This window comes from Nerophis ophidion, linkage group LG01 (genome assembly GCF_033978795.1).
Source record: "Nerophis ophidion isolate RoL-2023_Sa linkage group LG01, RoL_Noph_v1.0, whole genome shotgun sequence".
In the NCBI taxonomy this organism is placed as follows: Eukaryota; Metazoa; Chordata; class Actinopteri; order Syngnathiformes; family Syngnathidae; genus Nerophis; species Nerophis ophidion.
In genome coordinates, this window is record NC_084611.1 from 18,517,857 (window position 1) to 18,542,172 (window position 24,316).

General features: G+C 38.3%; 1 protein-coding gene across 1 annotated transcript; it reads left to right on the plus strand.

Moving 5' to 3' along the window:
- Positions 1-296: 296 nt before the first annotated feature.
- Positions 297-23,578, plus strand: fam219ab (family with sequence similarity 219 member Ab). The gene is made up of 6 exons (XM_061897737.1): positions 297-557; positions 6,375-6,474; positions 8,634-8,739; positions 12,021-12,101; positions 12,171-12,225; positions 20,872-23,578. Exons 1-6 carry the CDS (start codon positions 492-494, stop codon positions 21,031-21,033), a joined length of 570 nt encoding a protein of 189 aa, XP_061753721.1. The 5' UTR covers positions 297-491; the 3' UTR covers positions 21,034-23,578.
- The last annotated feature ends 738 nt before the right edge of the window (positions 23,579-24,316 follow it).

The following is a 24,316-nucleotide window of genomic DNA, read 5'->3' on the forward strand; positions in this document are numbered from 1 at the left end:
TGTTACAATTTAAGTTGCATTTGTCTATTTGACACATCTTTATTTGATATGACTATAAACAAAATACGGAATAAATGTCCAACTTGCTAAAATACCAAAATTGTGTGGGGGTTGAATCATTTTGATCACAACTCTATGTGTCCTCTTTTGGGGATTTCAGAATATGGTCAGCCTATGCTTGTTTACACCCCGCCACGCTAGAGAGCACCACCCCTAAAGAGCCTGTGTCCGCCCAAGCCCAACCGGAAGTGGATGTTGTTGACGTGAACTACTCATCCTCATCGTCATCGTCATCATCATCCTCGTCGTCGTCGACAGTACCAGCCGGGATGATGCTTCACACCGAGGGAGCGCAGGGATTATTCCACGTCTGATTATTAGCGTCTCGGGAATATTGTCGCGTCTCGGGAATATTGTCTCCAATAAAAAAACAAAAACGTATTTTCGAGTGGAGCCGAACTAATTTCGTGCTTGGAAAAGGAGGAGACGTGATGGAGGAGATCGACAGATTCCAAGTGCCCTGCAATGCCGCGCAGGAGGGGGAGATGCAGCCGCTGGTAGGAACATTTGATATTTATATACATATGTATATATATTTTTTTTTTATAAAATCACGTGATATGAAGATGTTTCATAAATAAGGGGAAAACGCCACAAAAAACATACAAAAAACACCAGCGGCCTGCGTGGCAGCTTGCGAAAAACCTCGCCGTGCTTTTATATTATGCGCATAAATGCAGCACGCAGCAACATACTTTAGTCTTCCATCACACGTTAACATATGAAATCGCAGATATTAATGCTGGGTGTGTGTAATGCGTAGTCACGTCCGCAGCATCCACGCAGCAACGATGCAAATCCACATATTCTACAACAGTGGCCTCAGACACGCGGCCCGCGGGCCAATTGCGGCCCGCAAGACGTTATTTTGTGGCCCTCCATCTTAATTTGAAAGATTAATGTTAGCGGCCCACGAGTTTTATATGAATGGCGCTTGACAGCGTTATGTTATTTGGGTCCAAAATGTCTCTTTCAACGTTTTGGGTTGCCTACCCCTGCATTAGTGGAAAAGCGGCAAATGAGTGAAAGCGAGAGAGACGTTGCCATGGAAACAAGGGTTTTCTTACGTTACTGGTTGCAGTCGCACCGCGACACCTGTCCGTCAGTAATAACCGTCCCCGATAACCTGCACCAATTCAAACCGTTATGTTTATTGTTTTATTGTTTAATTTGCATTCCCTCACACGATGAACATTACATCCATCCATCCATTTCTACCGCTTATTCCCTTTTGGGGTCGCGGGGGGCGCTGGCGCCTATCTCAGCTACAATCGGGCGTAAGGCGGGGTACACCCTGGACAAGTCGCCACCTCATCGCAGGGCCAACACAGATATACAGACAACATTCACACTCACATGAACATTACATATAAATTATTATATGACGCCGGATAACACTCCGGGAACCCACACTTTTTTGCGCTCGCTACCCCGGTACTTTCCCGGCTATTATCCGCCGACCGGCGTGTTGCTGTACACTGAAAAAAGTGACTTTTTGGAGCTGTAAACTCTATTAGAGTAACTGTCATAATTTATACCTAAAATTTTTAACATTCAGTAAGAAATAGTTTCCATCCATCCATTTTTTCTACCGCTTATTCCCTTTTGGGGTCGCGGGGGGCGCTGGCGCCTATCTCAGCTACAATCGGGCGGAAGGCGGGGTACACCCTGGACAAGTCGCCACCTCATCACAGGGCCAACACAGATAGACAGACGACATTCACTCTCACATTCACACACTAGGGCCAATTTAGTGTTGCCAATCAACCTATCCCCAGGTGCATGTCTTTGGAAGTGGGAGGAAGCCGGAGTACCCGGAGGGAACCCACGCATTCACGGGGATAACATGCAAACTCCACACAGAAAGATCCCGAGCCTGGATTTGAACCTAGGACTGCAGGAACTTCTTATTGTGAGGCAGACGCACTAACCCCTCTGCCACCGTGAAGCCGAACTAGAGTTTCTTGAGTAAAATTAAACATTTTATTAACGTAATACATGAATTATGGGGGAAGAGTAAGTTTTACTTATGTTTCCTCATACTATTTCAATGTTTAATAGTTGTACGTACATAAACCTAAAAATATTACATAAACTTTACTCTGAAAATCTAGTGTTTTGAAACGAATGCACGACGACGCATGCGCACGGCACAACATGCTCTGCTCCGGCCGTTAGGATCACTTCACAGAGCACTGCAAGGTGGCATTATGGGTAATTCTTATCTTGCGTTTATAATGTGTTACAGAGTCGATGTTCTCCAGAAATGTATTTAGTGTGGGTTCACAGAGTGTAGCGCATTTTAGTAAGAATTGTAAAGTTGTTTATATCACAACCGTCAGTGTAAAAGGTATGGCTGTTCACCAAGTATGCATTGCAATCTCGAGTTAGAAACAGCGAAATGTATGCGTCCTAACAGCACGTAGACAGAAAGGTGTAAAAGTAGGCGCGAAGACATGTTGAAGAGTAATTGTCCCTAACCACCGTGCCCCGGCCGCGGAATAATTATTTGAGGTCTAAATAATCACACATTTTTTTCCTGCACGCCATTGATAAGCGCAGGAGTGAGAAGAGGTTTTAAAATAACTAGCGCTCCGACGGCTATTCAAGGAAATATGGTATATAAAATTTTACTTAAAATTTTGAGTAAAATGATGTTCCTGCAGATGAAAAAACAAGTTCACTTTACTTAATTTGTTTAAATGGTAAATGGGTTATACTTGTATAGCGCTTTTCTACCTTCAAGGTACTCAAAGCGCTTTGACACTACTTCCACATTCACCCATTCACACACACATTCACACACTGATGGAGGGAGCTGCCATGCAAGGCCCTAACCACGAACCATCAGGAGCAAGGGTGAAGTGTCTTGCTCAAGGACACAACAGGCGTGACGAGGTTGGTAGAAGGTAGGGATTAAACCAGGAACCCTCAGGTTGCTGGCACGGCCACTCTCCCAACTGCGCCACGCCGTTTAAATAAATATGACTTAAAACTTGGATGTAATAAAGTAACTGTTACTTAATATCTTCACAACTGTTATGTCATATGGTAAGTAGAATTTACTTGATACTGGTAAGTGAGTGTTACTTGATATTGCAGCATTAAATTTTACTTAAATAATTTGCGTGCAAATACTTACAATATTTTTTTTTAAGTAAATCTTATGAGTTATTTTTTTCAGTGTAGGGAGGAAAAGTGGAACTACACACATTGCGGGAATAACATTATTCTCTGTGCGTCGGCTAAATACAAATATATTCCACAACCCAAAACATGTCTTTTTCAAAGCCTGCAGTGAAGAGAAAGGTTAGTGATGAGCAAAGATAATTCCCGAAAAAGTGGGATATGCAATATTTCTTTGTTGAGCACAGGGGCACCCCGGCGTGTTTTATTTGCACAGAGAAAATTGCGGTGCATGAGGGATACAATTTGAAACGTCATTATACAGCTAGACATGCTAAGGAGTACGCACAATTTTTTTAAGAAATCTTTTCTTGCGGCCCAGCCTCACCCAGACTCTGCATCCTGGGGCCCCCGGGTAAATTGAGTTTGAGGCCCCTGTTCTACAAGAATGATGACGTGTGTTTGTGACATCATTGATTGAAGGGGACATATCAGCTCAGCACCACTTACGGCTAAAAGTCGTCTCTTTTTATCGCATAATTGCACAGTAATTTGAACATCTGTGTTGCTGAATCTTTTGCAATTTGTTCAATTGATAATGGAGACTATAAATAAGAATGCTGTTGGTGGAAAGCGGTGGATTGCAGCTGTCTTTAGCACCGAGACACAGCCGGTGTTTGTTTGTTGTGAAACTTTAACACAGAGCGGCCAAGCAAACATGTTTCTCTACGTCAACCAGCATGTTTTTGGATGGGAAAATTGTGATATATATCTTACCGGAGACATCAGTGTATTATGCGTCCTGCAGTAGCTGTCAAAAAAGGCAGCTGTGAGCTTGGCTCCTCGGCTTCTTTCTGAGACACTGCAGCCATCCGACTTTGAGGTATGTCTTTACAATCTCACTAAAACACTATTAAAACAATAAGCAGATAAGGGATCTTCCAGAATTATCCTAGTAAATGTGTCTAATTACATCTGAAACGCTCACACTGCTGCCGCCCAGAGCCGTCGCTTTTTATTCTTTTTTTTTTTTTTTTCCTAGTCCCTCACTATCAATATCATCATCCACGAATCTTTCATCTTCGCTCAAATTAATGGGGAAATTGTCACTTTCTCGGTCCGAATTGCTCTTACTGCTGGTGGCTCACATTATAAACAATGTGAGGATGTGACGTCACACGCACATACTTCCGGTAAAGGCAAGGCTATTTTATTAGCGACCAAAAGTTGCAAACTTTATCGTCGATGTTCTCTACTAAATCCTTTCAGCAAAAATATGGCAATATCGCGAAATGATCAAGTATGACACATTTAAATAAGAAAATCTCATTTCAGTAGGCCTTTAAGGCTATGTCTACACTAAGCCGGGTAACCCCTTAAACCAGACCTGGGCAATTATTTTGACTCGGTGGCCAAATTTAGAGAAAAAAATGTGTCTGGGGGCCGGCATATCTGATTTTTAGGAACAAAACCTCACAATAATTTCTGATTGAATGAATGCTAAAAACGTTATGACAGACCGCCTTAATGACATAATGACATTTTGAATTTTTCTATGAAGGATAAAACACTGAATATTGACAACACGAGCGACACTTCCCCTTTTAATCAACATATTTTACAATGAAGTGAAACGCAACAAATAGTGAAACATGAACGCAAAGGGTAGAAAATAAACCCACCTAAAATCTGATACATCTGATATTTGCTGAATTACCCCAGGGATCAATAAAGTACTTTCTATTGTATTATATTCTATTTTATATATCACTAAGCTTTAAAACTTTGTTGTGAAAATCTCCTTCCGCGTCTGTGGAAACGCTTCTCGCTCACTGCTTGGTGCCTCGTCTGAGCTGCTTTGACGTAGATGTCCATAGCAACTAATTAGATGACCATAGCAACTAATTAGATTACCATAGTAACTAGTATATCATCCATAAGCGCAAATTCCAAGCACTGAAATTCTTTGTATTTCTTAATACTTACGGAGTTAGAAAACATTACTGCACATAATAATGGCAGCTACACTTTCCATCTTAAAGATCTAAAAAAATGACTTTGGAATGTCCGGCGGGCCGGGTTGAAAAGCTCAACGGTCAAGCCTTAATTTGTCGAGAATCTGCCTTAAACTAATAAATATTTAGCCTAAGCCCCGTTTCATCCACACTAAACTATCGTTTAAAGTTCCCCTCCATGGATAATTTTTTTTACACGGGTAATTGCGCCGTGTATTTCTTGAATATTCAGCTCTTAGCTTTGTATGGACTCATTGTTTACAAACTAAATTCAGAGAGGAAGTGACATCAGAAAGAACGCGTCACAGCCAGCTTCATAACAACCTGAGCTAACCACTGGAAGGATGGAGGCGAGTCATCTAGACATGCTGTTTTTCTCCTTCCGTTTGTAGATAGATAAATAGATAGCTGCATTCGGGCGGAAGGCAGAGTACACCCTGGACAAGTCGCCACCTCATCGCAGGGCCGCTTTACATAGTAAATCCAAAATCATTTAAACCAGTGTGGGTGGCACTGGGAGCAGGTGGGTAAAGTGTCTTGGCAGTGATTAGGACGGCGAGAGCGGGAATCGAACCTGGAACCCTCAAGTTGCTGGCACGAGGTATACCGCCCCAATAATATGACTGTTGCTGTGCATTGCAGCAGTCAGTACACGACACGTAAGAGGAGAATATCTCGAGATGTATGTTGTAATATGTATATATGCTTTGCTATGGAGGTTTTTCCCACTCCAGACTGGGCCCCCTTAGGAGCCCAGTCTGGATTGTATTTTTTTACTCATCCTTCCCCGGCGTTTACCTTTTTCCCATCTTTTACGGGGCACCTTTTGGCGACCCATCAGCGTTCTTATTCTGTAACCCTGTACACTGTTTTTTTGTCTAATCTTGAACAGGTTTGTGCTGAAAACAAAGTTTCGTTGTACTTGTGCAATGACAATAAAGACCTATCCTATCCTATACTATCCTATCCATCTCTAAAGGACCCGACACACTCCCTGCACCAATCATTCAAGCTGCTACCAGCTATGTGTGTTAATAATATCTATGTTTGTATCTCATATTGTTCTGTCCTGTTTTTTGTGTGCACTTTTAAGATCTGACAACGATGAATTTCTGTTCTGTGACACACAATAAAAGTTACCTATTTATTTACCGTTTCCTTATTGTTTTCCAGGACCCAGCTTCTTCTACAGCATCAGAGGCTGATTCAGACACCAGGGAAGGGGAAGAAGTCACAATCAACTACAAGCCATCCCCCTTGCAGATGAAAATCGGTAGGGAACGACATACAGTAATTCGGGGAACTGAAAGAAATAATGTTGTAATGCAGACACAAGAACGGTATGTTGTGTGTGTGGCAGGTAATGGTTTATTAAAACACTACTTCTGTCACAAACCTTATTTTCTTCAGCTGTAATAAAATAAAAGTGCCAATGAAGCTGACACATTTATAAATAGATGTGTTTTGTTATAAATTCCTTAATTATTAAAAAAAAAAAATTGAACAATAATGTGTAGCTTATATACAATAGTTTATTTATAGGAAGTTCATACATTTCTATTCTTTAAGAAAGTATTTTCAGCACTTTGGACAGAATGACTGTCTTTTTTTTTTCTTACCATGTGTCACTCATACACTCAATTTAGTGAATTCAAAGCGGTCTCTATATTGGAGCGTCAATCCTGCAGTCGCCTGCAGTGTAAGAATTTTAGCTCTCTGCTAATTCTTTTCAGTCTAATAACAATCTCAACACAATCGTCTAATGTTCTTTAAGAAACAATTATTCACTGACCTTATTAAAGCAAAAGCTCTCACGATTATTTAGCTCATAGTGAAAATAAATTAAAGTGGGTGTACGTGAGAATAATGTAGGAAGAACTATAATAATTGTTTTTTTTGTTTTTCTGAAAATTTCCATGAATAGCTGAGGTAATGTTTTTTATGATAATTCACATTCAACGCATCTGAAAAAAGACAAATGATTTGCATACCATTTGTTTTTTTAATCTCAATATTCTACTCTGTGTATATTTTTGGGTTGAGCATTAAAAGGTATGCAAATAAATCGTGTTTTTGCTGGCAGGAAAGTGCATAAGAAAATAAATAGACTTTCCATCCCCGGTCAGACACAGACTGCCATTACTAAAAATGTCAGTCTTGTATGATACATAGACAAGATAGCGTGCAAAATCAATAAGACGAAAACCTAATAACCTTTTCTCTTCTCTCTTTCTGATGAGTGGTTGTTTTGATTACCGTATTTTTCAGACTATAGAGCACACCGATATATAAGCCATACCCACAAAATTTTACAATAAAAAATATTTTTCCATACATACAGTATAAGCCGCCCTGAACTATAAGCTGCAGTGTTGAGAAATTATTTATTTACACGGAAATATTTAGTAAATGTTTATTTACATACCTTAATTGTTTCCAAAATGTCTGTAACACGGCAGTAAAACGTGTGATCAAACAAAACCGAAGTCATTGTCATGGGCCTGCTAGCCGCTAAGTTAGCTCTCCAATTAGATAAACAGACTCAATAACACCACGGTAGCATTTTGGTGAATTTATTGAGGAATTTGTGAAACTGAAACAATACAAACAGACTGTAAGTTAACAATACTAAAACAGACACTCATAAACGTGTTAGGATATTAGCTTAATGCTAACGACGCTAACTTCATTACAATAGCACGTACAAATATGCATGAAAACTGTCCTACAGACATCACACATGGAACGGTTTAGTAAGTAAAAATTAATTTAGTTATATTGTAAAAATTGCAAACATTGCTTGGAGTTATTAATGAAGAATCCCTACGAGTAGAAGTACTATTGACAGAAGACCGAACAGCAATTGAACTTCTGGTTGAAAGCTTTAGTCTAAACGGAAAGGCAATGCAGCACTGCGGTATTGGAATATAATTACAACACTTTATGTACATATTTATATAATATGTAACTACAAGTTCCATTCACAGACAGAGTCCCATTGCTTTTATGAGCGGTCGAGCGAGTCAAAAGCTTTTTTTTTATTTATTTGTGGCGGTCGTAATTCTTTCGTGGCGGGCCACCACAAATAAATGAATGTGTGGGAAACCCTATATATATATATATATATATATATATATATATATATATATATATATATATATATATATATATATATCCATATATATGTACTGTATATATATATAGACTTTATTATGGCTGCATGATGAGCTGCACCGTTTTATAAGCACAGAAAAAAAATGTGGCCTATTGTTCGGAGTTTACAGTATGCAAATAGGGTGCAGTATTTACACAGGGGCATACAAGAAGTGTTGTTTTGAGTTTTTGACATGTAAACAAGAATATTGAATTTCATGACTTATCAGTTGGCTGTTAAAGCTCACCGATCAACTTTGTGTTTGTTGTTGTGTGCAGAGAAACAAAGAGATCTGGCCAGGAAGGGCTCGTTGAAGAACAGCAACACTGTAGGCAGTCCAGTCAATCAACAGCCCAAGAAGAACAACGTCATGGCCAGAACACGGTAACCATACTGACAGATGATTGATTGTGTCTCTCAAAGTTCAACTCAACGTGTTTGCATGTTTATTTGGAAAACAATACTTTGTATTTAAAAAAAAAATGTATATATGTCTTCTAAATTACCAAAAGATCACACTCAGGTAGTTTGTTTTGGTAGCATATCCAATGATCGAAATTCAGTGTTAAAAAAAAAAGGATATTGCAAGCAGAAATTAAATATGTTCCCTAAAAGGTTATGAAGTGTATTTTATATGATTACTTGATTAATCGAAACAACTAATAGTTCAATTACCCACTTAATAAAATAATCAATAGCTGCAGTCCTACGACGGTTTTAGTTAGGGATGTAACGGTAAATGGTAAAACTCTTGACTTAGTATTACAATTTCAAATGAAATTGATTGAAAACTGTGATTGATAGTCACATAGTAATAAACTCACATATTAACTGGTGCTAGCTCGATAGCATGAATGCTAACATGCATACGAAGGACATTCACGTCCTTTTCCCGATTAAATAACGACACACCCCTATTTAAACACATTACTGTCCTAACAACAAAGCTATGCATTGAACCTACAAGCTGTGCTCTCTTACGACAGAGTGATCGATATATACTCAGAGGAACATAACACAGGTGTTTTTACGGTGCATTCAAGGAGCGCTGAACCAAGTACAGTAAGAAGCCACATAGTCCGCTAGAACACTTTTATCAGTGAAACATAAGAAACACAAATCATGCAAAATATTTGTCTTTTTATATTGGGCCTATTAATTTGAGTTATTAAAACAAATAAAAAGATTGATTGTCTGTATAAGTACTTTTAGAGTACATTCAACAATACTGCTGTGAGACTTGGTGGGCATAGTGATGCCGGATTCGTTCCTTCGTGGATGCGTACGGGCAGGGACACAGCGAACGGTAAGAAATAAAGATTTATCAAACTAATAAACAGACAATGAACAGAAACGCTGGCACAAGGGCACAAAAAGGCAAAACAAAAGCTACTATCATGAGAGCTACAGTAGGGTTAAATAAAGGGTAGCGCGAAAGGTAGCGAGTAGATACAAAGAAATAGCAGTCGTCACTTGTTGCGTGTAAGCAAATTAGGATCCAAGGTCCAAAATTTCCTTTAGAAGAGGATAAAAAACACTGACTTGGGCGGGATCGAAGATGCAAGTGACTGTGACTGACCAGACCTATACTTAATAAAAATGTCCTAAAAGTGCTTGATCTTATTATTAACATTAAAGTCATTTGAAAATAGCTGAGAGACAGAATTAAAAAAAAAAAAAAACTCCTCGTTGATGATCTCATCAACGGTGGGCGGAATTACGTCACCGGGGGGCGTCGACGAAAAGACGTAATCCGTGCCGGTCTCCAGCTGACTGTTTGCCCAATTGGCGAAATGCTTGGCGAAGTGAGCAATGGGATCACCAAACAGCTGAGGATAATATTGGACGGGCTGTTGCTGGCTGTGTTCTGGAGGGGGAAGTCGTGGAGTGGGAGCGTCGCGAGGCGAAGCCCTTTTCTGCGGCTTCCACCTTCGCTGACGGTGGAATCGATCGGGACCAGGAAACCATCAGGGCCCCACATCATGTCATCATTCGGCGTGCAGCAGCGTGCTTCAGCCTCTAACGTTTGAAACACGGGCTACGTACCTTCGTCGTAGCTCTCGTTGCTGTCCAACGTGAAATAACCTTTCTGTGCTCGGTTCCTACTGTGAGACTTGGTGGGCATAGTAATGCCGGATTCGTTCCTTCGTGGTAGCGTACGGGCAAGAACACAGCGAACGGTAAGAAATAAAGTTTTGTTAAACTAATAAACAAACAATGAACAGAAACACTGACACAAAAAGGCAAAACAAAAGCTACTAGGATGAGAGCTAGGGATTAATAAAGGGTAGCGCGAAAGCTAGCGAGTAGATACAAAGAAATAGCAGTCGTCACTTGTTGCGTGTAAGCAAATTAGGATCCGAGGTCGAAACAACGGAAAAGGCAGGCTTAAATAAGAGACAGTAATTACAAGCAGGTGTGCGTCAAAAGCAAGGAACAGGTGAAACTAATATGCAACCATGGTGACAAAACAAACGGGAACTAAGGAAGTCAAACAACAGAATGAGATATAAAAAGGAACAGAGCTGCTACATGGTATAATCCGCGCATCGGATCATAACAACTGCAATGATAATGATAACCGTGCTAAAAACTTTCAAATTGTTATTATTATTAAGGTTTATTTGAAATAGGGACAGATACAAAAAACATAGACATCTGAAACAGTTTGTAGCCAAAGCTAATTTACAACACTTGTCCCCAACAAAAACAACAACAACACAGATCCAACATCATTAAAACAGGAAAATAAAAATTATAAGGCAAAATTAGTCGATAATAATGATAATAAAAATAATACGGACAAAGTGCAAACTAGATAAAAGCCAATAATAATAATAATAACACAAAGTGCAGACTAGATACAAACTAATTAGTAAAAATTTGAAAAAACTAAACATGGGAACACGATTGCTGCTCAACCAGACATACGTTTGTTTGTTTTTTGAAAGTGACAAGTGCAGATATACTTTTCAAAGTGTCAGGTAAAGAGTTCCATAGTTGTGGTTCTGTTATTGAAAAGGCAGTCTGGGCAAAAGATGTTCTACGTAATGGAACGCAACAGTTACATCCTGTGTCTCAGGACATCACAGGTTTTAAAGTACCATTAAAATTATTTAGGTTTTGGAGTGTATGTTTTAAGTGTGTGTGAAAGCTGAATAGTGTTTAAAGACTGTAAATTGTTATATTATTCATATAAAGTATAAAAGTGCCCCTACTTTCCTACTTTGTGGATTTTGTTTATCACTAACATTTATCGTAACCCCTGCGATAATCGAGGGAACACTCTATTTAATTTACTTCCTCCAGCTACAGTGAGTATTTTGAAGTACCACCCCACCAGTACACACTAATTACAACGCAGGCCGACTTCACATCCTGCAGTTATGTCAAACAGAATATGAGAATCTCAGCTGCTTGGATGAAAGCAGAGACACGTTTCCTTGGGCTTAAATCACATCCATTATCTTTGCCCGTCACATGGGCTCTTTAGAGGAAGAGTTTTCATTGATCGAAGGTTTCCGAGATGCTCCCTCGTCTTTCTGCCTTCTGTCTCGCTGTCTTAGCCAGAACTATTCTTCTTCTTGGCATGTTCATTATTCGTGTTCTTCCCTCCTCATCCGCCCACTCTGCCACTCACTGTTGTTGCTTCTCCTTGCTCGCAGGTTGGTAGTACCCAATAAAGGTTATTCCTCGTTGGACCAGAGTCCAGATGAGAAGCCCTTGGTTGCGTTGGACACAGACAGGTGACCTCCTTGTCCAATTCTGTCCATTAACTCTCTTACAAAATTGTCATTGGTATTTCTGTTCCTCAGCGATGATGACTTTGACATGTCGAGATACTCGTCGTCAGGATACTCCTCTGCTGAGGTGAGTTCCTGTTTTGCAGCTAGAGTCCACCAATGTCTTAGTGCCACCAGAAATTATTAGCTGACTGTCAGTAAAATGCTGGAATCTAATGTGATCCCTCGGCGTTATATAATAGCAGGCTGCAAGTAAGGTGTCCACCATGGAAACAAAATGATTGTACTGTAGCTCAAGGAAGAAAAATGTTGTTGGAAAGACTGTTCATGCATAATATGACCACAGCGCAAAGGCATCTTTGAACCTCAAAAGAAGGATCCAAACCAGGGGTCGCCAACCTTTTTGAAACAAAGAGCTACTTCTTGGGTACTGTTTAATGCAAAGGGCTACCAGTTTGATACACACTTAAATAAATTCCCAGAAATAGCCAATTTGCTATTTATATATATATATATATATATATATATATATATATATATATATATATATATATATATATAGAAAAATGGGTATTTCTGTTTGTCATTCTGTCGTACATTTTTTTTCCTTTTACGGACGTTTTCTGTAGAGAATAAATGATGAAAAAAACACTTAATTGAACGGTTTAAAAGAGGATATAACACGAAAAAAATGAAAATAAAATGTTGAAACATAGCTTATCTTAGATTTCGACTCTTTGAAATTCAAAATTCAACCAAAAAAATGGAGAAAAACTAGCTAATTCGATTTTTTTTTTTTTTTAATTCAAAAAGAATTTATGGAACATCATTAGTAATTTTTCCTGATTAAGATGAATTTTAGAATTTTGATGACATGTTTTAAATGGGTTAAAATCGAATCTGCACTTTGTCAGAATATATAAAAAATTGGACCAAGCTATATTTCTAACCAAGACAAATCATTATTTCTTCTAGATTTTTCAGAACAAACATTTTAAAATAAATTCAAAAGACTTTGAAATAAGATTTAAATTTGATTCTACAGATTTTCTAGATTTGCCAGAATATTTCTTTTGAATTTTAATCATAATAAGTTTGAAGAAATATTTCACAAATATTCTTTGTCAAAAAAACAGAAGCTAAAATGAAAAATTTGATTAAAATGTATTTATTATTCTTTACAATAATAAAAAACTTCAACATTGATTTAAATTGTCAGGAAAGAAGATGAAGGAATTTAAAAGGTAAAAAGGTATATGTGTTTAAAAATCCTAAAATAGTTTTTAAGGTTGTATTTTTTCTCTAAAATTGTCTTTCTGAAAGATGTAAGAAGCAAAGTAAAAAAATAAATTATTTTATTTAAACAAGTGAAGACCAAATCTTTAAAATATTTTCTTGTATTTTCAAATTCTATTTGAGTTTTGTCTCTCGTAGAAATAAAAATGTCGAGCAAAGCGAGACCAGCTTGCTAGTAAATAAATAAAATTTTAAAAATAAAGGCAGCTCACTGGTAAGTGCTGCTATTGAAGCTATTTTTAGAACAGGCCAGCGGGCTACTCATCTGGTCCTTACGGGCTGCCTGGTGCCCGCGGGCACCGCGTTGGTGACCCCTGATCTAAAGCCACCTATTATTCAGTCCTTCCAGGCGTTTGCGATGTTGTCCAATGCCCGCATCATCCCCACATATTTTGGCTAATCAGCGTCATTCTTGCCTATCCGATTTGTGTCCGAGCCATGCTCTAATGCGCAAGGGAACTGTCTAATCCAGGGGTGTACAAACTTTTTGTCTTGAGGCATTAGGCAAAAAAAAATTTGCAGGGTAAAATCTGTGGGGTATTAAAATGAGCAAAACATCAATACATTATCTTGTTTCCAATTTTTTTTGCCATTTTGAGTTTTTTTTATTTTATTTGGCCTATGTTCACAATCATTATGAGAGACAGGGACTACGTTTACACTGCAGGCCAAAGTGGCTCAAATCAGATTTATTTGAGATTTGATTTATTCCGGCTAACTGTTTACACTGCAAGTAAAATGTGATTCTTATCAGACTCCAGTGTAACAGCGCTCAGGTCCCGATGTGGCCTCAACGTCACTATCATGCGCACTTGCTTAATGTGAAAACAAAGGAAGTTGACCCGAAGGAAGTCGATACTATCCATCCATCCATTTCCTACCCCGTGTCCCTTTTGGGTTCGCGGGGGGTGCTAGACCCTATCTCAGCTGCATTTGGGCGGAAGGCGGGGTACACCCCCTACAACAGATCGATCGCGAGCTACCGGTCGATCGCGGAGGATGTGTTAGTCGATTGCCAGCCAGGCATTTAAAAAAATTGACCTAAAAATTAGCGATCAATCTTCACCAAGACATCACTTTTGTCACTTGATTGACATTCACGACACCTGAGGGTCTTGTGAGAAAAAGTGATAGACAGGAAGGCGAAAAACACTTTTTATTTCAACACATTCGCGCCGCACCTGCTGTCAAAATTCTAAAGATCGACTGCACAGTTCCTATCTTCTCAATAAAAGCACTGCTTCCTCTTGCCTGTGCTAACAAAATAAGTGTCTCAGAAAGCTGGCGTGCACAAGCTAGCACGCTACGGAGCTAATGGATTTCTTGTAAAGTGTATCAAAAAAAAAAAGAGTATGGAAGCTGGACAAATAAGATGCCAAAAAACAACCACTTTCATGTGGTATTGGACAGAAAGGAGGACTTTTGCTCTCCTCCATTTAAAAATGCAGACGTTATCCGCACTTCTGTTGGATTCCAATCAATGCAAGTCATCCGAATCAGGTAACACTCCAACTTATATTCTTGTCTTCATGAAAGAAAGGACTCTATATGTGTTAAACATTATTGCATTATCATTAAAAACCTTTATTATGTTAACAAAAACGTATGTTTCATAAATAAAAACATATAAATGATATATATGAATGAGCTAGATCCCTTCGACTTGGTCAATTGAAAAGTAGCTCGCCTGCAGAAGAAGTGTGGGCACCCCTGCCCTACAACATAAGATAAAAGTCGCTACATCTTAAAAATTAGTGTTGCTTTATTTTACCTGAAAGTAAATGAAAGTAATACAATGTAAGAATAGATGCATATATTGTAATATATTTAGGAGGGTTGTAATCTTTTCTGGCTGTTAATTAATGGAAAAACAGACATCAGCGTGGATCTACAGAGCTTTATTTTTCAATTCACATGTAAGCAAATGTGCCACAGTGTCAATTCCAGTCTTTCAACAATCGCTATTCCTTTGGAATCAAAATATATATTTATGTATTACATATTGCTAGGGCTGGGCGATTTGGCTGAAAAAGTATATCTCGATATGTTATTACTTAAACTCGATATTTTGCGGTGAAAGTATACATATACAGATTAACATTTTTGAGCGAGATTCACTGAAATTGAAGTGAATGAAAACTGTACTGTTAACACTTTTATTAACCCAGTTAGTCAAGATGGGTATTCACAGCACAGAAAAAAAAAGGTTTAAGTAGCACAGAATTACAGAACATAAATAAAATGGACAAATATTCTTTCTACTTAAAATAGATAACATAGCTGTGCAAATAATTCAAAATATATCAAACTCAGGTAAAAAATAAATTTGCAGGCAGGCCCTTTTTAATTCTCAATCGACGATGTTATGGACGGTCACACACGGAGGTTCTGGTCAGCGCCAAGTAAGTGACTTTACTTAATTGTATGGCTATGAGCTTCCTCACTTCGGCATACATTTTTGGCATTTCTCAAGGGAAATATGCAACTCGAGAACAGTTTTGATTTGGGCTTACATCAGTGGTTCTTAACCTGGGTTCGATCGAACCCTAAGGGTTCGGTGAGTCGGCCTAAGGGGTTCGGCGGAGCCTCCGCCACGGAAGTATAGACACATCCGAATTATCGTGTAAATAAAAACTTCTCCCTGTCGGCAATGTTCCCTCTAATTTTCCATCTGATTTGCCTGTTTTTTTGATTAATTGATTGAAACTTTTACTAGCAGATTGCAAAGGAAGAAAATACATTATATGAAACAGTACAGTTTACACAGTACAGTACATATTCCGTACATTTGACCACTAAATGGTAACACCCGAATAAGTTTTTCAACTTGTTTAAGTCAGGGTCCACGTTAATCAATTCATGGTAATGTGTGTAAGGTGTGTAATTTGTTGTGAACTTGTGCACTGTGTTGGTTTTGTTCTGTGAACAAGGTGATGTTCATGCACAGTTCATTTCGTGCGCCAATAAAAATACATAATTTTTTCTTGAATTTGAAAAAAAAAACAATTTTTCCCTAAAGAAGGGTTCGTCGAATGCGCATATGAAACTGGTGGGGTTCGGTAAACAACTCAAATGAATGTTTTATCGAGGCGCAAACATTTGTCCAAATGTGGCCAAGTAGACTCATTGTGGGCTTCCTGCACGTCGTCTACCTCGCTAAGAGAAAAATCTACAGAAGAGGATCCCTCTGCCATCTTCCACTAGTTTTTTAAATATATAAATCACCCGATTGAATATTCTCTCTTCTCTTCTACGACTCTCTCGTCGTCATTTGGGATGTCTGTTGTGATTTCCCTTCCTGGTTCCATGACCCGCCCTATATTGGCTCTGATTGGCCTGTCTCTAATGTTTTGCTCCAATCTCAACCAATCATGACTCATAATTGTAAACAACCAACCAATCACGGATGTTCTTATACGTGCAAGCAGTCTTGGAAGGCGGAAGGGGAGGAGTTTAGTATCCCATGGAGTGTTGAGAGGGAGTAGGAAACGGGGGAGAATCAAGGAACACAACAAATGAGCAGTGTTTGGTCATTTGAAATAAATTATATCGATATTACAATATTTTCTTAATTCATATTTTGTTTAAAAATATATCGATATATCTTAGAAACTCGATATATCATCCAGCCCTACATATAGCCTATAATTGGCGCATTATTGACAAGTGATGCACCGAAAATTTGGTCGTCTTAAATAGAAACCAATACAGGATGTTGTGATGAAATATCCATTTCGGCTAGCGACTGCGTCTTTCCGGCGCACACGAGTGACGTAGCTCGCTCAAAGGTGACGAAAAAAATCACATTCAGTTCTCATTGCGTTTAGACTGAATTCACACTTGAAAAGATCGGATTCCAATCGTGATTAAGAACTACCTCCTGATGTGGCCTGACTGATGCCAAAATATCAGATCTGAAGCACTTTGGAGGGTTTAGACTGGCAAAAAAAATCTGATCTGTGTCACTTGAGGGCAAAAAAATCTAATTTGGTGTGCAGTGTAAACGGGGCCAAGAACACATTTCTTTATTCTCGGGTCGGGGGGCTGGTTAAAGATGATAATAAAATGCTTGGAAGATGCGGCTAATGGTACTGTTGTAGCCTTCAAAACCCTCCATCAGCGTTTTATACACACACTGCTAGTATATATATAATGTAGTAACAGAAATCTTCATAACAGTATGTAATATGTACAATATACACACTACAAGTGTGTGTATATAACAAATATGTAATGTTTTATATACACACAACAAGTATATATATATATATATATATATAATGTAATAACAGACACCTTCATAACAATATGTAATATGTACAATATTTACTGTACTCTGATCATTTTTAATCATTTCCGGACACATTTATTTGCGTTTCCAAAGCAGTTCACTTTGGTCTTCTGGCAACAAATGTGTGTTTTACTTCCGGAGATAAAGGCGTGTGTCCTCTAATCATGGCGGAATCAGTAACAAATGACAAAGACAATATTTTTGGACAAAGGATTCTGAAACTTATCTTTTTGAATTTGAATATATGAAGGCTTAACTACTGCGTCTAGAAGCCAGCACGAAGGAAGCGTAAGATGTTGGAGCAGACGGAATCCGAGAAAGTGACGTGAAAGTGACTCTGAGCTGCAAAATGTGGAATTTGAAGCCGTGCTATTTGGATATAAATGGAGTGCTTACCCAAATAAACCCAATAAAACACATCCCTGACCAGCTCGACCCAACAGACAACTTTCCATCGAGTGAGTCACACTACATATTGATCATGATACACGCAGCACGTCATGCATGTATTGTGACGGACTGCATACGCTGTCTTGTGTACAAACAAAACATGACATGTGGGCTAATACTTTACAGTTACTGTAATATTATTGTTCATGTTTTTCAGTCAGTAATAACAATAATAATAAACAATTATTTTATTTATTGCTGCCTTTCTCAGCACTCAAGGTCACCCTATAACAGATAAAAGATCAATCAGTCATGTGACAAACAATTAACAAAACAATTATATATATATATATATATATATATATATATATATATATATATATATATTATGTATAAATATATAGATACAAATAAAATAAAGCCCAGTGCAAATGTGAAGTGACATGAAGGCAACTGATTAATTTGAGTAAGCTAGTTTAAAAAAATATCTTTTCAGGCGAAATTTGAAGGTTCCTATGAAAGATTGGTGTCCTATCGCATTGTGTTGTGCGTTACAAACGCAAACACTTTTTTCGCTGTCGTAGAAGCTAGCCTATCTCTTTCTGCTAATACCATAGCACACTGATGTGTTACTACGCTATAAAAATAGTTCCTTAGCTCTTGCAATAACAATGTTGCTGCAGCTTGGTTATTACACAGGTTACGTTATGTAAATAAAATATTGATGACGGTTTTTGAATGCATTTTAGAACTGATTGCTCCAACTAGCTGCATTGCTAGCCACCATGAATGAGCCTATATTTACATGTTAAAATGCAAAAAAAAACAAAAAAAAATTTTTGTCTTCATATCTCTGTCTCATAAGGATTGTGAGCGATACACAACATTCCAAATAAAAAGTGCAGCTAAGGAACACTTAAAACTTTGATAGGAAATCATGAAATATCAAGTTGACGTAATGTTATCGGACAAAAAAATGCATCAAAACAACTTAATTTTTGATACAACTTTCTGAAAAAGCTGCAAAAATCACAAAAAAAGCATGCAAAATCTTGGAGCTACTGATTATTGTAAATTCACTAGATAACAATTCAAGCAAGTAAAATATGGCCAGTTTTTCTCCTTTAAGTCCGTACTTGAACTCTCAAACAATCAGCTTGGGGTAAGCTGCCAAATGTAACAATGCTCAGTTTTGATTGACAATATCAAAGATTATGACAGTTGATATATGGTTTGTTAAAGGCCTACTGAAATGAGATGTTCTTATTCAAACAGGGATAGCAGGTCCATTCTATGTGTCATACTTGATCATTTCCCGATATCGCCATATTTTTGCTGAAAGGATTTAGTAGAGAACATCGACGATAAAGTTCGCAACTTTTGGTCCCTAATAAAAAAGCCTTGCCTTTACCGGAAGTAGCAGACGATGTGCGCGTGACGTCAGCGGTGTGAGGGCTCCTCACATCCTCACATTGTTTATAATGTGAGCCACCAGCGGCAAGAGCTATTCGGACCGAGAAAGCGACAATTTCCCCATTTATTTGAGCGAGGATGAAAGATGTGTGGATGAAGAAAGTTAGAGTGAAGCACAAAAAAAAAAAATAGAAAAAGCGACAGCTCCAGGCGGCGGCAGTGTGAGCGTTTCAGATGTAATTAGACACATTTACTAGGATAATTCTGGAAGATCCCTTATCTGCTTATTGTTTTAATAGTGTTTTAGTGAGATTGTAAAGTAATACCTGAAAGTCGGATGGCTGCGGTGAACGCCAGTTTCTCTCAGAGAAGCCAATGCAGGAGCCAAGAGCCGACTTAATATCACAATTTTCCCATCTAAAAACTTGCTGGTTGACGTAGAGAAACATGTTCGCTTGACCGCTCCGTGTTAAAGCTTCACAACAAACAAAGAAACACCGGCTGTGTTTCGGTGCTAAAGACAGCTGCAATCCACCGCTTTCCACCAACAGCATTCTTATTTGACGTCTCCATTATTAATTGAACAAATTGCAAAAGACTCAGCAACACAGATGTCCAAAATACTGTGTAATTACGCGATGAAAAGAGAGGACTTTTAGCCGTAAGTGGTGCTGGGCTAATATGTCCCCTCCAACCAAAAACGTCACAATCACGCGTCATCATTTTGCGATGTTTTCAACAGGAAACTCCGCGGGAAATTTAAAATTGTAATTTAGTAATCTAAACCGGCCGTATTAGCTCGTGTTGCAATGTTAATATTTCATCATTGATATATAAACTATCAGACTGCGTGGTCGGTAGTAGTGGGTTTCAGTAGGCCTTTAAGAATCGCAATTTTATGCGTCACAACATATCAAAGAAATTAGAGATGTCCGATATTACCGGCCGATAAATGCTTTAAAATGTAATATTGGAAATAATCGGTATCTGTTTCAAAAAGTAAAATGTATGACTTTTTAAAACGCTGCTGCACGGAGTGATACACAAACATAGGGAAAAGTACAGAGTGTCAATGAACCTTAAAGGTATTGCCTTCGCCTGCCGTCCCAATCACATAATACCTGCAGCTTTTGGTAAGTGAATGCATTTCATACTTGGTCAACAGCCATACAGGTCACACTGAGGGTGGCCATATAAACAACTTTAACACTGTTACAATAATACGTGGTCGGTAGTAGTGGGTTTCAGTAGGCCTTTAAATTGTTCTTGCCTTTTGCAGTTTTTCAGCGCATTATAGGCCTTTCATAAAACTATAAACATGGCCGCTAGAATACTACAATAAGAGTTTACTTACGCAATCTTTTTCCTCCACCTCTCCTGTAGCAAATCAACCAAGATCTCAACATCCAGCTTCTGAAGGATGGTTACCGTTTGGATGAGATACCAGACGACGAGGACCTGGATCTGATCCCGCCCAAATCAGTGAACCCCACCTGCATGTGCTGCCAGGCGACCCCCGCCTCTACCACCTGTCATATCCAGTAACCCTGTCGTGACCCCTCTCTTCTCTCTCTCTCCACGAAGCATAACCCCGATCTTCATCTGCTGAGTTTGTTCCTCTGTCAAGACTGGTGTCAGCAGTGGGGTCCTGGTAGAGAATATAGTACTGATCAATACATAATGTGATAATGGGAATGACAAATCTATTAACTAATAGGTTTTGCTTCATACTATGTTAAGGGATGTGTGAAAATAGTCATTATATATTTGAATTGTGGTGGTTTCCTCCTATGGTAGGACATGCACTTCTACTGAAAACTATGTAAAAAGGATGATATTGCTGGCTTGGCTTACCTGAAATATGGTTTACATTTTTAACTGAGGTTTTTTATGTTTGTTTTTAATCTTTAGTTGAACCTAATTGTTGTGTTTGGAAGAGGCTGAACGCTGCAGTCTTGCGGATTCTAGCGCCGTCAATACTGTACCGGTTGTGATGTAGCAAAGGCCAGGTTGCACTCGTCCTCCATCCTTTCACTATATTTTGTCCTACTGGCTTTGAACGTTTCAAGGCAACATGGATAAAGTGCAAATACAGTCACCACCGAGAAGTGAAGGTACAAATCAACATTTGCACTGGGGCTGCACGATTAATCCCATTGACCAGTGGTTCTTAACCTGGGTTCGATCGAACCCTAGGGGTTCGGTGAGTCGGGCTCAGGGGTTCGGCGGAAGTTAAGACACACCCGACTCATCGTGTAAATAAAAACTTCTCCCTATCGGCGTTTTACGGATACGGCAACAGTGGAAGTCATTTGTTGTGAAATTATGCACTGTGTTGGTATTGTTCTTTGAACAAGGTGATGTTCATGCACGCTTTATTTTGTGCACCAGAAAAAAAACATGGTAACGCTTTAGTATGGGGAACATATTCACCATTATTTGCTCATTAACGTGCAAATCATTAACATATTGGCTCTTAACTAGTCATTAAGTACTAATTAATGCCTTATTCAGCATTGCCTTATTATAACCCTAACCAAATAACTCTAAATTAAGTCTTTGTTACTTAGAATTAGGGCTGCAACAACTAATCAATTAAATCGATTAAAATCGATAACAATAGTTGGCGATTAATTTAGTCATTGTTCGTTGGATCTACGCTGTGCGGATGCGCAGAGACTACTTTTTGTATTCATTTGAAAAAAAACAATATATATATATATATTTTTTTTTTTTTTAAATAAACCTTTATTCATAAACTGCAACATTTACAAACAGCTGAGAAACAATAATCAAAATAAATATGGTGCCAGTATGCTGTTTTTCAATAAAATACTGGAAAGGATAGAAATGTAGTTTGTCTCTTTTATCCGACTATTAATCGAAGTAATAATCGAAAGATTCATCGATTATCAAATTAGTTGTTAGTTGCAGCCCTACTTAGAATATGTTCCCCTGGTGTCAAAAAAAACTCTAAATTAAGTCCTTGTTACTTAGAATATGTTCCCCATACTAAAGTGTTACCAAAAACATATCATATTTTTCGGACTATAAGTCGTTCCGAAGTATAAGTCGCACCCACGGCCACACTATGAAAAAAACATCGAATTATAGTCCGAAAAATACGGTAACTCTGTCTTGAATTTGAAAAAAACATTTAAATTGTATTTTTCACTAAAGAAGGGTTCGGTGAATGCTTCTTTAATTAAGGTTTTAATTAGGAAGAACCAAAATATGATTATAAAGCCAAATGTCCCGTTAAGTGATATTTCAGCTTCAAACCAGATAGGCAATATGAGCCCATCAACACTGACGAACGAGCAAGAATGCAGTGCTGGCAACAATAAAACAAAGACCTATCTGACCTGATTTTTCCATCTGGGAAAAAAGAATGCACTTTAAGATGTTCAACATTTATTTCAGTTACATTTTTGCTTACAGAAATGAGTCCAATTTTCAGTTATTATTTATTTATTTAGGATAATAAAGTTATTTACCTTCAAATTACAGTACGATGGTAAACAATGTTATGGTAACGAGAATTACGAGTGTATATCCTTTTAAATGGTTACTTGCATTATTATGGTTACATTACACCACAAACACTGTTTTTTATCAGTTAGCATGGTGTAGAAAAAAGCTCTGAGTCCGACTGCATAAAGCCAAGTATTTTTGGAAGTAAATACTGCATATCGTTCTAAAATGTGGCACCTTGAGACAAAAATATGTTGATGGACAGTCTAAAAGTAACATGTCTTCCTTCACTCGTTATTTTCCCAGTTTTATGCATATACAGTGGGGCAAAAAAGTATTTAGTCAGCCACCGACTGTGCAAGTTCTCCCACTTAAAATGATGACAGAGGTCTGTAATTTTCATCATAGGTACACTTCAACTGTGAGAGACAGAATGTGAAAAAAAAAAAAATCCAGGAATTAACATTGTAGGAATTTTAAGGAATTTATTTGTAAACTATGGCGGAAAATAAGTATTTGGTCAACCATTCAAAGCTCTCACTGATGGAAGGAGGTTTTGGCTCAAAATCTCACGATACATGGCCCCATTCATTCTTTCCTTAACACGGATCAATCGTCCTGTCCCCTTAGCAGAAAAACAGCCCCAAAGCATGATGTTTCAACCCCCATGCTTCACAGTAGGAATGGTGTTCTTGGGATGCAACTCAGTATTCTCCTTCTTCCAAACACGACGAGTTGCGTTTATACCAAAAAGTTCTATTTTGGTTTCATCTGACCACATGACATTCTCCCAATCCTCTGCTGTATCATCCATATATCCATTTTGGTATAAACTCAACTCGTCGTGTTTGGAGGAAGAAGAATACTGAGTTGCATCCCAAGAACACCATACCTACTGTGAAGCATGGGGGTGGAAACACTATGTTTTGGGGCTATTTTTCTGCTAAGGGGACAGGACGATTGATCCGTGTTAAGGAAAGAATGAATGGGGCCATGTATCGTGAGATTTTGAGCCAAAACCTCCTTCCGTCAGTGAGAGCTTTGAATGGTTGACCAAATACTTAATTATAAATTACAAATAAATTCACATTCTGTCTCTCACAGTTGAAGTGTACCTATAATGAAAATTACAGACCTCTGTCATCATTTTAAGTGGGAGAACTTGCACTATCGGTGGCTGACTAAATACTTTTTTGCCCCACTGTATACTGTATATGTATAACATAAAAACAATTGCAAATTGAATCGCAATTTTAGAGAGACAAATCCCAATTGGGGATTTTCTTGAAATCGTGCAGCCCTACATTGCTCTTTTTTTTCTACCCCTTTCTGGCATGTTGTAACTCTGTGTTGT